Source organism: Triplophysa dalaica, chromosome 9 (genome assembly GCF_015846415.1).
Source record: "Triplophysa dalaica isolate WHDGS20190420 chromosome 9, ASM1584641v1, whole genome shotgun sequence".
NCBI classification, from domain to species: Eukaryota; Metazoa; Chordata; class Actinopteri; order Cypriniformes; family Nemacheilidae; genus Triplophysa; species Triplophysa dalaica.
In genome coordinates this window covers 10,228,932-10,247,946 of record NC_079550.1, presented here as the reverse complement: position 1 = coordinate 10,247,946, position 19,015 = coordinate 10,228,932, and the positions used below count along the sequence as shown (strand labels likewise).

The following is a 19,015-nucleotide window of genomic DNA, read 5'->3' as shown; positions in this document are numbered from 1 at the left end:
CATGCTGATTCAATAAAATTTTGAAATGGTCTCTTTTTGCATAGCTGCTTTGAATTAATGATAACTCGTGTCAAACCAGATAGCCAGCTTCTCTTCTCCATTAGACAGGGCTGTATATTTAGCCGAGCATTGAGCGTCTTGACATCTTATTTTCCTCTATGGCACACTACTGGGTCAGTCATCAAAGCATCAGCAGTGGCAGGATTGTGTTGTGTACGTTGGGTCAGTTTTGTGGTGGTGGAAGAGAGCAGTGATTCATGCGAGGAGTAATGAAGTTCAGTGGTAGTGAAACGTGTGCATGTGAGTTATAAAGGTATTGAGGTATTGTGAAGGAGTGCAGCTGGACCCTGAGCTTATTAAAGTGCCTGACAGCTGCTCTAACCACAACACATTGTGTTGTCTATCGTCTTGTGTAAAGAACAATACACAAACAAGTAAATAAAAATGGCAGTGCTCATTTGTTCCTTCTTTCTTTTGATATTACTTTTGTTATTTTGTTCTTTTCTTTCTGTATTCTTTAGTTCCCTTTTCATTCTTTGTTTCATTCTTTAATACGTCCATTCTTAAGTAGTTTCATATCTGGGTATCTTTAGGTCATTTGTTTTTTCAGTTTGAAATTTAACAAACAGCTGTGAGAAAACAGCGCCATCACTCCATCAATCCACACTTCCATTATTTCACTTTCTTTGCCCTTTTTAAAAGAAAGATTCGAAGCAAGCAAAGCAGAAAAATGTAATGAACCATTTCAAAATTAATTTCTGTTTTTCTGAATGTACTATTTACAGTTGTGCTCAAAGTTTAAACACCCCTTGCAGAATCTGGAAAAAGCTGAAACTTTTGGAAAAATAAGAGGATTTTTGAAAATTAATGTTTATTTTTTTTATTTAGTCCTGACCTGAGCAAGTTATTTCACTAAAGAAATGTTAACATAAAGTTCACACTAAAGGTATTTCCCAGGGCAAAAGTTAAGACGCCCCTGATTCTTATTACTGTATGATGTTGCCTAAACAATCAATGACAGTTTTTATGTTTAGTCATAGTTGTTTAAGGGTTTCTTGTTTGAAAAGGGGACTGAAAAGCTCTGAAAAGGGTTTTGGTGTAAAAAAATATATTTAATTTCCTGAAAAACATTGACGTTTTTTAAATCTTGTGAAGGACATTATTAAATGAAAAAATAAGATGTTTAAATGAAACAATAACAACATACACCAAAACCATTCTCAGAGGATTACATCCCCCTGACTTTAAATGAATGGTGTTGACTTTGTGGGCAGCACCGAATGTTTCTATCTATTGTAATAGTTGTGTATGAGTCTCAATGTAAAATGATGAATCTCAACATCATAAAGTTACTTCTGGACATGAGTCAAATATCCAGAAATGCTGAAAAAGCAAAGATTGTGGAGGACCTGTGTGATTGTTTTGTAGATCAGTGGACAGTCTATTGACTCATGACAAACAAGAAACCCTTAAACAAGATGACTGAACATAAAAACTGTTATTGATTGTTTAGGTCACATCATACAGTATTAAGAATCAAGGGCATGTAAACTTTTGCCCTGGGATATATTTAGAAATTCTGTTATTATTCATTAGTGTGAACTTTGTTAACATTTCTTTAGTGAAATAAATTGCTCAGGGCAGGACTAAATAAAAATAAACATTCATTTTCAAAAATCCTCTTATTTTCCCAAAAGTTTCATCTTTTACCAGATTCTGCAAGGGGTGTGCAAACGCTTGAGCTCAAATTGATATGTATGTGTTTAAGTAAAATGAATAATTTCATCATTTTTTAAACACCGTGTATTTTTCGGTCATTTGTTTTTCAGTTTGAAATCTAACAAACGGGAGTGAGAAAAAAAGTGCCATTTTCTCCACTTCAAAAAACGGAAAACCAAGATTTTTTTCCTCTTTCCCACATTCTTTCTTCCTCGTACAAATTAACAAGCACCTTTTTTCCCCCCTATGCTTTTATAAACTGACAATTTGAACAATGGTGTGTATCATATTATAAAATATACTTTATGTTATCAGTGAAGCTGCATGAAGTGCTATAATAAGAGAGAAAGCTGGTCTGACCTATAAAATTGTCCCGCTTCTCACTTCAGTAGTAAGGAATCATGCCTTTGGCCAGTTATTGATAAAATCATGATTCCTGCTCAATTAGAGAGTCTCTGAGCTGTTAGCCCTGACACAAAGATGAAGAGCCAGTGCTCTGCTTGCCGTGATGTCTGCTTTGGTCATCCAAGAGGTTACACTAAACACAGTACAAACTACAGTCAGACTCTCGTCTCAACACGTTTTGTTTGGTTCTATTGGCTTTTTGTAATAGGTTAAATTTTATGAGGTATAAACATATATCTTTGTTTTGTCACTAGCCTGTAACAAAATGTATAGCCTTGTTAGTTGGTATGTGCACGCTGAAGAAATGCCCCTCATTGTTCTCAACCCATTGATTCATCAGACCTTTTCTGTATGTGATCATTATTCTGTATGGCTACAGAGCAGCCAGATAAGAGCCAGGCTCATTATTTCTGTGCCAGGTCTGAAATATCAGCGCTGGCCATCAGATATGAAACCTCTTTCCCCAACTGTACTTTAAATTCCAGTCTTCTCTATATACAGTATAAGTGTTTATCGTTTTAATAGGTTCCGTCTTTTTATTTATAATGAAGCTTGTATGTGTAATGCATTATAATCCCACATAATACACCTTTATCATCAGTCGAATGTGCGACGAATTTGTATCCATAGTTACTTTTTCAAAGTTATACGTGAAAAGACTATCATTCATTAAAATTCATTCTGTATGAATCAAGGCGAGGGTTTCAGTTACATAAAAGCCCTTGTGATTAATGTCTTGAATTATTTCACAGTATTTGCATTCATCAGAATTAATTGTGCTCCATTTGTTGCCACATTTTCGGGTTGCCATATATGGAGTATTTTTTTGCCCATGTGCTGTGTTTGTTGTTCATCTCTAAACCATTTGATGCTTTTTAACAGTTCAGGTCTCAGTGCTCTGTGACCGAACCTCAAATCCAATTTGAAGTGTATGATTGGTTCTCTTTCTATCGACCGTTCAGAGATGTTCATCTATTGATTGTCCGGCTTAATAGAGTCCTAACAGCTTCAGAGGTAGAAGGCTGAAATGGGATCGAGCCGAATGGGCTTTCAGTATCACACGATGAGTAATATCTTTTCAGCAGTTCACCAACACTTACACACTCCTAGACCACTGAAGCAATGGCAGACACACCTTACATGACTCTTGTTTTCATCCACCTGTCACTGTTTCCGGTCAATTTTGCTCATACATGAGTATAAACCGTCTGATCTGATTTGACTCTAGTTTGTTTCAATATCCAACCAGACGTCAGAGTTCATGATGGTAAAGATCTGGTTTGGGCATTCTGCTGTGGCCATACATGCTTTATCTTAATAGCTTTGTTTGTTCTGATCAGAGAGAGACACATCTATGAGTGATGTTAATGCTGTCCTGTGTGTGTGTGCGCGCTTGTGTGTGGGTGTGCGTGCGTGCCAGAGTGGGTGTGTGTGAGTGGGTTTTGAATGAAATGATCTGGTTTTCTTAGTCTCCATCATCCATAGAAAAACCTATCGTGCAACCTTGTCCTTGGACTGTGTGCGCAGAACTGATTCCGAGTGTCTTTGTGTTCCTACTTTTGCAGTTATCTCTCAAACACTTAGAAATTAGTGAGTTTTAAAGAGCGTATTCTTTCAAATGTAGGCATTAATACAGAATGGTAATCAAGTGTGCATTTATCAACGGCTTTCAGTACGTATTCAAGCTCTTTTTGTTAATGATATGTTTTTAACTTGTCTATGTTTTGGTGTTCTTCCAGGGAGTGACTTATTGCGGCGAGAGCTCGGCCAGCAGCCTGACCATGGCCAACGTCCCTTGGCACGAGGAGGTCATCCATTTCGTGCAGCAGTTGGCCAACCTGCTCCCAGACTACGAGATCGCCTGCGAACACGAGCATTCCAACTGTCTGCTGCTCTCGCATCACAAGGTGACCCTACATTCACTCTAAGTGTTTCACTGAAACAGAGCTCGTACTTGTAATACACCTGGCATACGCTCCAAGCTGTTAAGAAAAACGATGCCATTTTCTGTAAATGTCATTTGAAAAGAAAGCGTTGATATGGGTTTGCATTAAACCGCCGGTCCGGGTGAAGGGTTAAACCTTCCTTCCTGTGTTTTTATGCCGTCTCCTCACACAGCGCTAGTCGTTCTTTTCGTTTTGCATTCGCTTCTTGTGACAGCTTCTCTAATGGTTTGCGTGGGCAGCGAGCCCTTACCGGCACTCTCGCAAACAAAAAACATATTTATGTGCGAGTGTTATATGGCGCTTCAGTATCCTTTTTATGATTTGCTGTTTGTATTCCACAATCAAGTACCATACGTTTCTGCATGTGATTGTAGGGCGAATGTTTTTCTCGTCTGACAGACACAGTTGGACCCAGTGGAGTTTCTCTCAAGAAATGTAAAGCTTTGCTGTGATGACAAACAGGTCTCATTTGTTTGCCCTGCTGAAAAACATCTTGAATCATGCTTGAGCCGGTTTGCTTAGGTTATATGATTTTATTACGGAAAGGCCATCGTACACTTTCATACACGCGTCTATGTTAACTCAATATAGTAATAAAACTATTATTTCTCAAGTATTTTGTTTTGAACGTTCATTATATTCAACCTGTATTATATCTTCCATTTCTGTACTGTTTACTTCCTTCATAGTGAACATTTATCATATCTCGATTGAACAAAAATCCCATTGGTTCATCCGACGCTCGTTCGCTTCTTGGGCATGGAGAGCTGTATAAGTGACACTACTTGCACGGGTCCACCTGTTTTCCTCCTTTAAAAGCTCTCTTATTTATTTTCATTTGCTGTCTCATCGCTGAGTTGTAGAAATGATAGCTCCAGATGAGCAGAAAAAGTGGAAAGTCTAACTGTCGGTGTACGTGCCCAAAGCAACCTCCACACATACATGCATGCCTGGTCATCTGCTGCCTTTTCGCCAGCTGTTTGGAAAGATGAGAGAGATGTGCATGGTTGTTGGTGGATGTTGAATAAGAGACCTTTGAGGGAGGAGTGGTTTATTCGGAATTATTGCACATGTGTGGTTTGTTGGATGAAGATGCTTTTTGCAGTATTTTATTGACTGTCCTCTATTTTTCTTTGGGCCTTTAACCCTTTCCCTCCAATGACAAATTATCTCATCAATTACAAGAACAGGCTTCCCTGCCAAACACAAGATTTTATGTCAATTTGTGTTTCTGCTATTATGTAGTGGGTGGCGCTGTTACCCACCTTATAAACACTACAGCATATACAGATCAAAAACACTGTGTATGTTTGTATCATCGTTCTTAAAGGGATACTTCACCCCAAAATGTAAATTCTGTCATCATTTGCTCACCTTCGAGTTGTTCCAAATGTGTATAGATTTCTTTGTTCTGATGAACACAAAGAAGGATATTTGGAAGAATGCTTGTAACCAGACAGAGTTTGCCCCCCATTGACTACCATAGTAGGAAAAAAACAACTGTAGTCAAAAGTGCACCACTGTTTGCTGTCCTACATTCTTCAAAATGCATTTTGTGTTCAACAGAACTTTAAAAATGATAGAGTAATTTTTCCTACTATGGTAGTCGTAAGCTTTCCTGTAGCTCAGTGATAAGAGCATTGTGTTAACAATACAAGGTTGTGGGTTCAATCCCAGGGATTGCACATACCTATGTACAAATGTATAGGTTATTGCAATGTAAGTCGCTTTGGATAAAAGGGTCTGCCAAATGAATAAATGTAAATGTAGTCAATGGGAGGCAAGATCTGTTTGGTTACAAGCATTCTTCCAAATATCTTTCTCTGTGTTCATCAGAACAAAGAAATGTATACAGATTTAGATCAACTCGATGGTTTTAATTATTAAAATCACAAAAATATCATTAGTTTAATAGCGTTTGCTTGTTACAACAGATTCCGTAATTAATTCAGTGATCCGACCCTTCTGATGCTATAGAATTCAAATAACACCTTGACTCATAGAGGTATAGTAGGTTGCTTCGCCTCAGGGATTTTGTCCTGCCTCATGCATGTAAAAGAACTCGCTACACTGCCTGTGATGGACAGCTAATGAAAAGCCATTGAGTTTGATATGAAAAGTTTTATTTCACCACGTCACCGCCGACTGTATTGGGACTCTCTCGCCCTTTGTTTGTCACAGCCATGACTTACAAGAGTACTAAAGAGGCCCATTGTTCCCGTAATAAGCAGCAGTATTTCATATTGGACTTCGGAAGGCCACCGTCAGTATTTCATTGCATTGACTTTGTTTAGCAGCCGTATTCATTTGACTTATTTCAGGGTTGCAAACATTCCACCTTTTATCTGTGGCGTTCCTGACGAATGATTTTGACAGCTTATGTTACCGTGAAGTTAGTATGACGCATCCTCAAAGATTTGTCCATTTCAGTATTTTTTCATCCCCATTCTTAAATTCACAAACTAAAATGTCTTTGAGGAGCTTTGTGGAGTATAAACTTTGAGGAGCATCTTAAGGAGCTTCACAGAAAACAAAATACAAACCCATGAATTTTAACTTAAAAGACCTGATGGTCTCATAGTAACAGCATCAGATGTCAGGAGGTTGTTTAGTAGATTGTTTGGAAGAAATGAGTGAAGACACCTCACAGCACATCGTGCTTTCCAAGCCATCACAAACTCCCGGTGATGTCTGCAGTGTTTAGGGAAGAAAAAAGAGAAACTGCAATCTGGCTCAGATCACATTTTCATAGTTGCCTAGTTTGCTTAGTTCTCCCTGTTAACTGCGCAGAAGCAATTTTGCAAATGAATGGATCCTCAGATAGCCCTCTCGATGGCACGGCCATCTGTTGGCTTGGCAGACGTAGATAATCTCACATTCCCAAAATAAAAGGTCTGCCAGTTTGTAAAATTTCAGTAGCCCTGTCTGGGTAGATTCTTTGGTTAAAGTGATAATATTAAAAAATCTGAAGGTGCAATGTGTAATATTTTTGACGATCTATAATGCAATATAATATACACAACTATGTCTTCAGAGGTGTATAAAGACTTTACAAAATGTAGTGTTTTGTTTTTTACCTTAGATTGAGTTATTTCTACATACAGTACATACACCGCAGGTCCCCTTGAATGATATTCACCATGTTGTTTCTACAGTAGGCCTAAACAGACAAACTACGGCAAAGAAGTTGATTTCTGACAATGTCATAGACCTGTGTCAGCCTCCGTAGGGCTATGAAAGGTAGGGGAGAGCAGTGGAGCGAGCTGTTGGTTGCAAAAGGGGCTTCATAAATCGCTCTCTGAATGACGTAAGCAGCCGTTCTTATTATAATATTTCCTCTCCTTGTTGTGAACGTGTCCAACCATTACACCGCCTCCATTTTTGCTTTCGCATGTTGAATTTCCAACACCTTGGCAAAAGGTGACCGGACCAACAGGGACCAGAGGGGCTTCGCGAATGGCCCCAGGGAAAACAGGTGTGCTTATCGAATTCGCTTTGTGGCCCTTCTTTCTTGGGTTGGCAACTTTCACATGTAGGCAGTATGTATGGTTTGTAAATACCCGATCGATTTGTCATTTGTTTTCGCGTATAGGAAACGTCACACCTTTGTTAGGGGTCTGTTCGCTTGGAGAAAACAATATGTTTGGCGTTCAAAGACGAGAACTTGTTTCTCGTTCGCTTTATTTGACCCTACTTTATTGTTTTGTCGCTGGAAGCACAGGCTCACAGCCCTGGCTGCGTTTTCTGCTGAAAAGGGGGCGGAGACTAGCAGCTCACTTGCACTTAAAGAGACACACACCAAAACAGCGCGTTTCTCCTCACATGCAAAAGTGGGCGTGTAGCGCATGGTATGTTAAAATATCTTTGGTGTTTCTTGAGCAGAAACTTCAGACACATTTTGTGGACCCCTATGATTTGTATTACATTTGTGTAAAAGTAGAAAAAATCACCCTTTAATATAAACAAACGTATACCTTACCTAAGTTACCTTTCACCCCTTTAACATAAACAAACGTATACCTTCCCTAAGTTACCTCTCACCCCTTTAACATAAACAAACGTATACCTTACCTAAGTTACCTCTCACCCCTTTAACATAAACAAACGTATACCTTACCTAAGTTACCTCTCACCCCTTTAACATAAACAAACGTATACCTTACCTAAGTTACCTCTCACCCCTTTAACATAAACAAACGTATACCTTACCTAAGTTACCTTTCACCCCTTTAACATAAACAAACGTATACCTTACCTAAGTTACCTCTCACCCCTTTAACATAAACAAACGTATACCTTACCTAAGTTACCTCTCACCCCTTTAACATAAACAAACGTATACCTTACCTAAGTTACCTTTCACCCCTTTAACATAAACAAACGTATACCTTACCTAAGTTACCTTTGCTATTGTTCTTCTCTACACTGCTGTGGGTATATTAGTAACTATCAAAGCTGAGCTGCACCGCGTGTGTGCAAGAATTTCGGAGAGAGGAAGATATTTCCAGAGGTTGAGGATGGATCAGTTGCCTTCCTGCAGAGATGAGCTGAGCCCCATGGGAGTCCTCATCTACTGACTGCTGAGTATCTGTGAGGGGGCTGTTTCACCTCAGAAAATGACTCCGTAATGAAAACATACGGTTGAGGAAGAGGAGTCCCATGGGGACTGAACTGCTTACAAGACGAACAGATCCAGGTAGCCTCCAGGTAGCTTCAGGTGAGCAGCTAATGTGGCATGAGCTCAAACCACCCATGCTAAGCATGGCAGAAAGTGGAAACCTTGAAAATTTACGGTGGACTTTCGTGTTGCGGTGCACATTACCAACAGGCTGATTTCAGCAACTGAGACACTGAAATTTAGACACCACTTGTCTACTTTACTCTTGACAACTCTGTAAGCTGCCTAATATGTTTTTCTCAATACAATAGACAAGAGGTTTCGGAAGTACAACAAATCCAGATGTTTCTTTTTTGGTAAACGGTTACATTTCTATAGGTCCGGTGTATGAAATTTAGCGACATCTATCGGTGAGGTTGCGAATTGCAACTAATGGCTCACTCCACCCCTCCCTTTCGAAGCACTATGGTGGCTGACACAGAACTAAGATGCCGTCACATTTTTGCTTCTTTGCAGGAGATAATGTATTTACGAAATGGATTCTGTAGAGTAGTTTGTCCACTTAGGGCTACTGTAGAAACAACATGGTGAATTCCGTGTAAGGGGACCCACGGTGTATGTAGATACATACCTCAATGTAATAAAAAAAGGTAATACAAACATAACATAGTTATGTATATTATATTGCATCTCTGTCAAAAGATGACACTCCTCACCTCCAAAGAGATGAATGCATGAGGCAAAAACAACTGCTGTCCAAACGTTTAAGACTGCTCATTCCATATCTGTTTTTGCTCACGTAGAAGGCACATTTTTCTTGTGAGAGTCATACTCCATTCAAACTTGAAAATGTCTTTCACTCCAAAATGCTTTCCCCTTACCCCCAACAAACCAATCAGGCGCCATGAAAAAACACCTCCGCAAGTTCTCTTTTTACCTAAATTGATTTTGTGACAAAAAGAAAGTTATGAAACGACAGGCGTTTGGAAAGAGAGGGTGAAAAGGAGTGCAGTGCCTGTAGTTGATTGCATGCCCATGCTGAGCGTGGATCACAGTGATGTGTGTGAAACGTAATCACTGCAACTCCCCACCAGCACTCTTTACTTCTGTGTTTTAAAGGCGCGGATGGAAATGGATTTCATGTATAGGAATGAAAACAAGCTCTGTCTACACACTCGGATTGAACAGGAGCTTGACAGTCTAGATTTGGGGTGAGGGATTGAAACAGAAGGTTGAAACTTAAAGGGATGGTTTACTCAAAAAAGAAAAATCTACTGTCTTGTCCTTATACAATTGACAAATGTATAGCTGTTGACTTGTCATGTATGGCACGGCTCTATGTCTAATGCTACCCTTAATCCCAGCGTGGGCAGAAGGGTACATAATGGCAGCAAAGCGGACCCTCGTGAGAACCCCTTGGGAACATAACAACGAAAGGGAAGTCCTACATTCCTGTACATTTCATGGGTCATTGCAAATCTGCGAGTTCATCTAAAGTGTGTTATTTGCATCAGGCCCTGTGAGACAAAACAGTGTCCTGGTTGTTATTTCATGATTCATAAAGTTGCCAGTGAGCTCCTGATGTACTTTGTGAAGTCTGTGCTGTGACCCGGCTAACAGGTCCAAAGTTTAATTTTTCTTTTTTATTATTATGTTGAATACCGAATATTTGTCTTTAAATAAAAACAGTTCAGTGTGCTCTAAAAGCACTTTCATTGCTCTCTTCCTGTTTCACTCAAGTGGCAGAACTTTGCCCAGTTGGCAGTCTATCTGAAAACACAGTCAGACCTTATTAGTCAAACTGGACACCTGCCAGGCGAATCCAGTCCAAGTCTTTGGATTGAAAAAGCGTCTGCCTAATACGTAAATGGAAGTCTCACCTGTGTGTGTGTGTGTGTGTGTGTGTGTGTGTGTGTGTGGTGTTCACCTGCTCTCTTCTCTTGTTTCTGCAGTTCAAAGTGGGAGGAGAGTGGTGGACGTGGATCGACTACGAGCGATTCCAAGAACTTATTCAGGAATATGAGGAAAGTGGAGGCACCAAGAGCTTCTCAGCCATTGACTATATGGCCAAGACCCCCACCTGGGCCCTTTTTGGGGCCAAAGAGAGAGGGTTTGAACCTTCGGACACACGGTTTCAGAGAAAGAACAAGACCAAAGATATTTCGGGGTGTTGATGTTGAATACTCATGCTTTTGTCTTTTGCATTATGTAGGGGGACGTTTGTGTTTGAATGAATGGAGTAGACCACCTGTCTGTTCCAGATTAAGACTTTCTGTCTTTGTTTTGTCTTTCTGTTTTCTGTTCTGTCTGTTGTTTTTATTAATAAAGGCCAGGCTGGGTTTGCTCTCAACCATGTTGCGAAGAGCATAGCTACAGCGTAATTTCTTTTTATGTCATTTTAATAACTGTTGGCTTTTTTGGTTTTATATGCAGTCATAGTCAATAAAGAAATTTCACTTTTAAGTCCATGGATGTGAAATTGTATTTTTCAGTGTCCTGTTCTCACCTTTACCCTGGGTGGACTTGTTAGGAGACCAAGTATCGACATTGGCTAGTCTTTTAGAGTTCAGTGGTATAATTTAAAGCTTTATTTACTCATAACGTGTAGATTTAAAGAGCAAAGTAGAAAAGAACGCAATTGAAAAACATTACCGTAGTTACAAAGAAGCAAAATGAACATGGTGTTCTTCAGTTTTAGAGGGCTGATGGGGATAAAATGGAGCTGGTGAATATGCTGCAGGTAGGTTGATGATAAAGCTGAAAACCAGTTTTAATCAGAACTGCCCCATAAACATCTCATTTAAAGATCACTTAGAACCATTTTGAAATGAAAGACAATGTGCTTCTCTTTTTTCTTGTCTTCACACAACTATGACAGTGATTCACAGCCAAGTGTCACATGACGTTTTTCTTTGTTTAAAATCTGTTTTCATGCGGTTTCAAGGGAGTTTCAACATCATAGTGTGTGAAATCTGCTTGATGTCGAGTGAACTAGGTCACAGGCGGTTTCTGGGCTCGACTGCTGTGCTGAAGAGAGCTGAAATCTTTGCTCATGTCTGAAGGATGATGGGTGTTAAATTAAAACCAGACCAGTCTCTGAGGTGCCCGTTAGTTTTCACTGTTCAGAGCCGAGTCAACCATCAATGTTGCGTTGAAGGAATAGCTCACGCAAAAATGAAATTTACAACATAATTGATTAACCAGCTCATTGGTTCTGAGACTTGCAAGATCCAATGAGATCCGATGGTGAGAAATGTGGATCTGCCATAATACAAATTATCTATACATGTTAATTCTAAAACGACATATCTTTGCTCAATAAACTTAAAATATTGTTTTTACACACTAATGAATTCACTATGATGGATATTTGAGCTTTTGGCTTTAGAAAGCTTGTAGTCTCCTGTCGCCAGACATGAAACTTATCGCCGCTTTCTTTGGCCAAGGCCCACCCAAGAGGCCATATGAGCTACAGGTAAAACAACCAATCACCTTACATTTTATGCCGTGTCATGTTTAGAGGCGTGGAAATGTCCCCGCAGTAACAGACCGGTGTGTGTACATTCACGAACGGGTCAAAAGTTAACCGCAACGAAATGATTATAAGTCACTGCCGTGAACCTCGCATACTTTAAAGAATTAAGCGTTTTGTCTTATGTGATGAATTCTTATAGCAACCACTGTTAACAAAACAGCTTACTTGGATCAGACGGCTTTGTTGTTTCCAGGCGGACAGTTAAAGAACGCGACACGCAACTCTCCCGGCAATCATGTGAAATTCAACCAATCACATCACGACTTTGAACGTGCTGAAGTGTTTCCAGAAAATTGTGCTTTATGCTTTAGACGTTTAGCCAACAGTGTGGGCTGAGACTGAGTATAGAAAGCTTGATTTTATTCAATATGACTCCGATTGTGTTCAGCTGAAGAAAGGCAGACACAATCTTAATCAATATATAAAGCCTAAACAATTTTTTATTATTTACATTTACGTTTAGTCATTTATCAGACACTTTTATACAAAGCAACTTACAGAGAGTTCAGGGAGTATAATACATTAATACAATAGGCGCTAATACAAAGTTAGTAGTTTCAACAAAAGCTAGACCACTACCTGTTTAGAGAAAAATCGTTTTTTTTATTTGTCTGTCAAGTATTCACAGATGAGATGGGTTTTAAGTAGTTTCTGAATGTTGTGAGAGATGCGGTTGAAAGGACCAGCACAACAACAAACAACACAAAGAAAAGTAAGGGTTTGTTTTACAAATCACCTTATTGACAGAAATGCAATATAATATACATAACTATGTCTTCAGAGATGAATTAAGAACTTATATAATGAAGCGTTATTTTTTCGAAGTATGCTCAGGGTATTGCATAACTTGCAAATTCTGTAGTTGCTTTTTTCATCTGTCTTGTGTAAACAACTGATACATTTCTCTTTGTGAACATCCCAACCTCTGTTACTAATGATTTTCCCCATCATGGGTCCACAGTCGCTTTCGGCTTTACGGCCTCAGGCCACTGTAGTACCAGAACAGTGCACATCCGCAGTATCATTATCTCGGCTTGTGTTCTAAACCTCAAAACCAACTGCCCTTTCACATTGACACACTTCTAAAACTCAAGATGGTACCTCAAGGAAGCGTAATGTAAATGTCTCTTGAGCGGATGTTCTGTTTTAATATGTTGCCAAAACGTGTCTGTGGATTGATAGCATCCTTTCAAAGAGATATTGAGGGCTTTGTGGCTCTTATAATAATAATGTATATATAGTTAGTGATATGGTACCAAATATGTTTGCTTTACAGCTTTGCTGTTCCAGGACCAACAAAAGATATTGATCCAAAAAATGTCAAAATCACAGTCACCATGTCTGTCCAGTTTCATCCCTCATCTCGATCCACAGCCTGAATACACGAGAAGCCAATGGCAGTTCTGTTTGTGCCCGAGAGGCACAAACCTCTGGGCATCTAATCAAACGGACAAATTTCAGTAGTTCGGAGATGTTCTCTGCCAAAAAGGAAGTCGGTTAAAATGACGGCAACATCTCTTGAACCTCTCACCTACTACAGAGTTGCTTCGGGATGCAAACGGAGACCCCCACAGAATATGCTTCTGCTTGCTTTCTACATGCCCAGCAGATGAAATAAAATTTTAAGTCATGGCAGCGTTGATAATTTTTTATTATTAGCAGTTATTTATTTTTTGCTGTTGTGAATACAGAATTACTTTTGATAAAAGGATAAAAATCACATAGATATATACATTAATTGAGACTTGAACAGAATCCAGAGGTCAGTTCTGAATGAGTAAGCACAACATTATCCAGATCAGAAAATCTGCTGTACTGTTATGACCATATCTGTAGACGTCAGCGCTGCTTCTTGTCATTATTGGCACGTCATGGTGTCCCAGCAGTGTATCAAGATACCAGAGTTCAATGACTTTCTGAATGATGCAAGCTGTTAAGCACTCATAATCATCACAGACCCTACATGCCACGTGAACATCAGCCCGGAGACAGCGATATGAGAAGCATCACTACTAATTCCATTATTATCCAGTGTGAGTCAATTAATCACATGGCTGCGAAAGCACATTTAGTCTCCTATAGTGATGTTTCCTTCTTTGAAAAGAGATTTGCATTTTAATTAAAGCAACTTAATGTATTTTTTACTCGCAATGAATCACAATGTATTCTCGCACGTATAAGCAAGGCCCACATTAATGGCTGTGGGTTAATTGTGTGCCAATCTCTGGTATTTCTGCAATCGCCGAGGTCCTGACCGGTGAAAACACTACGGGTGTATAAATGACTGGACGATTTCCACACCATCCCTGTATTTACACATTGTAAAAATGGACCAGTCATAGAACAAACACAATCTAACAGTGATTCAAACACTAACTACATTTTTTATGTATAATTTATTTTTTTCTTATGATGTATGATCTTATGATCACATGATGTCATAATGCAGTGTTTTTGTACGATTTTTGTTTTTTTTCCAGTGATGCTTATGTTTTGGGAGGGGCTGGGTAGAGCTTCACGCTTGCTTAATAATAATATATTAAGGCTTACATTAGGACAGTGATGGATAGCATATTTAAAGGGGTCATATATACGTGTTGCAAAATTGCAAAAATTCAAGTGTCAAAACAAATTATGTATTCTAAGTCTGTTCGTGGTATGATTTGACTAAGACCGCCCACATGTATATGCAAGTAAGGTGGGCGTACCTGTCAGTACAATTGCTTTGTAACCTGATGTTCCAAATATGGTAAGAGGCGTTACATTTTCGTCACATGCTTGCAATATTCAACCAATCACTACCTGATGGTTACATGGCCAATCATAGCACACCTAGCTTTTCAGAGCGATGAGCTTAAAAAAATTTGCGCGATTCAGAGAGGCGGGGCCTTAAATCGTCTATACACATTGTATCACATCTAAAACCAACGATAATATTCGTTTTAGCCATGTCATATGTCCCCTTTCATAAAATATACTTCAATACTTTTTCATAATTTTTTCTATTTATTAGATACATTTTTTTGCTTGTTTTGGCAGGTATGTTATTCAGATCCTTTTCGATCATCTTCTCAAACTGTTGCTGTAACAAACAGGTTGTGAGGTTTACTGGTACTTTGGGACCATTGCTTGGTGTTTACAGTCTCTTCGGGTCGTCTGGGAGCGCTTGAAAATATTTTAGTATGGTATAGTTTAGAGATATAGATGCACGTGAGGGCAAAGAGGGACAGCTTGCTACCAGCTGACACAAGAGTCACACCTAAATGTGTCCTCATGCTCCACAGGCTCTCTGTCACTGTAGCTGACTCACACACAGACTGTCCTGAATAAAATCCGCTGCTTATTTCACCACCCTCAGCCTGAATTCTCTGTATGTGTGCAATAGAAACACAAAATCTGTTTATAGGTACCTTTACATACTGTGGAGGCTTATAATCATGTTCCTTGATGCTGATTGGTTAACTCAGCGTGTGGCATACTGATATACATAGTACAGTAACGTCTATGCAAAACACTAATGGCTATGAGTAGAATGTTACATGTATTTCCTCTAGTTTGACCTAAAAATAGTGTCCTTGAATATTTGTAATTTCAATGAACCATTTTAATGTTAATATACTTACATACAGAATAATTTTTTCCAGGTTGAAACCTTTGAGCTTTAACCACTAAATTACACGACAGCAGTGAAATCTGTGGTAAAAATTAAAGAAATACATTGACATAATGCATCTCTGTTTTCAAGAAGATGCCGGTCTTAACAAAGATCCAGAGCATCTTTAAATGTGTTGACACAGCGAGAGACCAGTCAGGCCTCAGTGAGCAGCACCCAATGCATTAACAAATATGTAATGGAGGCTTCAGAATCACATCTGTGTGTCATTCATCTTCTCTTCGCCGACAAACACCGTATTCATTGTTCAGAATTCCCGTCCTCGGATTTCCCCCCTTCATACTCTTCGTAATAATTCTTCATTTTTACTGTGAACATGCAGTATGTTCCACCTGGTCGCCTTTAATTTTGAAAGCGATTAGTTTTGCATCATTCCATGTGGTGGCTTCATTCTTTCAGTTTTAGGAGAGGAGCGCTGGGAGTCTGCATTCAATGGTTACTGGGTCAGTGTACTATTACTTTAGTTCAACCAAAAATCTAAATGCGTCATTATTTTGTGGTTTCAAACTCTAAAGTTATTATTTTTCTGATGAGGAAAGCTGCTTTCCCACCACCAGTGATGATGTTGCTTTGTGTTGCCTATTTCTTTCTTTACCATTTGCATAACATTGAACTTTTCTTTGTCGCATGGCTGGACTCGCCTCGCAAATGGTCACAGATGCTCGTGTCACCATAAGTCGCAAAGTTCATTGTAATGAATGAGATCACATCGCTCTCTTGCTGCTCGTCACTCAATATATACTAATTTCGTAATACAACTTGAAATATAAACTAGGAATAATATAAGTGGTCTGGTCTATGCTTATGGTTTAAAGCACCTGATCACCATGTTCTGACATCGTATGACAAGAGTTACTGTATACATTTCTTAAAATGTTAAAATTTGTGTGATGTGTAAAAAGCTGAGCACAAAAGAAAAGTTTGAAATCACTTGAAGATGAGTATATAACGACAGAATTTAATTTCTGGATGATCATTTTAAATAAAATGTTTGGCCACTGCTGTATAAAAGTTGAACAAAGCAAAAGGCTTATCTTTTTGTCCTCGACTTGCTGGAGCATCTCAGACTGCCCTACTTAGCTAATGAGAGTCAATTTCTTTTTTTCTCCCAGTCATTCTCTCAAAGCATATTCACAATGTCAACAAACACTCTCCTGGCACAGATTCCCTTTTTTGGAACCAAAATTGCATAAAAATAAATAAACTGCATGGATAAAAAGCTTCTCATGAGTGCATTATTAGAGACATGAAAGAGTGAATTTGTTTACAGGGCGGCTTACGCGCAGCGGGTTTGACAGGGGAAACTTTGTGATTCTTATTTCATAACTGGACTAATTTTTCAATCTTCTCGGTTTAGCAGCGTAATAGGACAGCTAATCCAGTATATCAATTTTTCCCCAGCGTTCATGATTATGGTTATTTTTAGCTCAACATCAGCCAGTTGCCGGATGCGTTTCCACTGTATTCCTGAGGTCAGTCCATCCTGCGCTTCTCCTTCTGACTGATGTCTGGAGAAAATCTGAGCGTGCTCAAGTGTGTGTGAGTCACTGTTTCAGTCGCTGTGTGTGAGTCAGCTGCTTAAAGAATTTAGAGGACACTCAGATCTATATGAGGGGGATTTGAATTATCACATCATAATATTACTGTGTGTGATTGAGTGAATTGATGTCTGTTGCGTTGTGTTAGTAACGTGGTCCATTGTGATGGGTCATAACATGCTCAAGATGTTGGGTGTGGAAAGGAAGCTTAAAGGGCTCGAAAAGATCTTTTACAATCATTGCATAAGAACATATTTTGTTGTCTGTGCTGTTGTTTTAAAGCAATGGTACTTCCTAAGAATCAAAGAATAATCCAGTTTGGACTCGTACATCGTAGAGCATTTAAAAGAAGAGAGGGACCTGCCCATGTAACACCTTCCACCTTAATGTTACCATAGTTGTTGATAGGGTCTTGCTAGATGCGTTTTTGTCTTAGAAAGCTATTTTTAAATCACCTTGATTTTTTTCACTGTGGAATACATTGTTTATCATAAAGGAGTTATCCAAGCATGTCATTATTTTTTTGTTTACAGTATGTGCCCTCATCAAAATGATGAACATCCCCTCCTCCAATTGACATCAGCGGATAACCGACTATACCGACTATCCAATGTCAAGGCTTCCAACCTCCAACAATGCTATTGATTCCCAAAAGACAAGTCCCCGCTCTATATTTTTCTTATTCCAGAAGCAGTTTTAATTGAATGTAAAATATATCTTCACAATATAAAAAACACTAACTACCGTTTCATGACTAATTTAATAACAGCCCATTAATGTTTAATTAACTAGCTTCACAAAAACATGATTTGGTTATTTACGGATTCAATGCAGACTACCTTTATTTAACATTAATTTATTTACAATCAATAACTTTGGTATATATCTGTGTGCATATGAGTCTGATTATCCCACATACCCGTACTGTAATCCAAATGGTGAATAAATGAAATGAGAAAATCTGTTCTCAAGAAGTGGACAACCAATAAAGAGAGCAATGATATTTTCTTTTTTCATAACTTCAAAGTACAAATTACCCGAAAATGAAAATTCTGTCATCATTTAGCCTCATCCTCCTCCTGTCATTTCAACCCTGTATGACTTTCTTCTGCAGAACAGAAGAGTTTTGTGTCCACAGTGACACTGTTCTGTCGCCAAATTTCTCCAAAATATCTTCTTTATATTAATCTATTTGGGATATATTACAATATTAATTAGACTTGTTGTTCATGTCAGTCTGCAGAGCTCACCTGTGGATGAATGACAGTTTATATGAGCGGTAGGCTGGATCCGTTGAGTAATGACTCGCGCGCTCTCAGTCAGCCTTCAGTGCGTTCAATGGGTTAATGGTGTGTGTGTGAGGAATCTATCTGCTTCTTTATCACAGGAATCATCCTGAAATTTCTTTCCGTGTGACCGGTAATGTCCACTCACAGCTCGTGGAGAACCTTCTCCATCTCTCCTGCTGATCTGACTGCGATGTTTATTGGTCGTTGTTGGAGCTGTTGCGCGTGATTTATAACGCTCGTGTCACAGTCGAGCAGTTTTGGCTTGAATTAATTACAGACGGAAACTATCGGC

At 39.0% G+C, this 19,015-nt stretch overlaps 2 protein-coding genes across 3 annotated transcripts in view; both read left to right on the top strand.

Moving 5' to 3' along the window:
- The window catches only part of tyw1 (tRNA-yW synthesizing protein 1 homolog (S. cerevisiae)), a 47,407-nt gene extending 36,251 nt beyond the window's left edge, over nucleotides 1-11,156 (top strand). The window contains exons 15-16 of the mRNA XM_056756615.1: nucleotides 3,864-4,031; nucleotides 10,641-11,156. Of these exons, the coding sequence (XP_056612593.1) occupies nucleotides 3,864-4,031; nucleotides 10,641-10,862 (390 nt within the window). The 3' untranslated portion in view covers nucleotides 10,863-11,156. The remainder of the gene's footprint in view (nucleotides 1-3,863; nucleotides 4,032-10,640) is intronic.
- A 7,426-nt stretch (nucleotides 11,157-18,582) lies between these two features.
- caln1 (calneuron 1) overlaps nucleotides 18,583-19,015 on the top strand; it is a 58,756-nt gene continuing 58,323 nt past the window's right edge. For both annotated transcript variants that reach the window (XM_056756704.1, XM_056756703.1), the window contains exon 1: nucleotides 18,583-19,015. This exon is cut by the window's right edge and continues 311 nt beyond it. The gene's annotated coding sequence lies outside the window, so the exon portion shown is untranslated.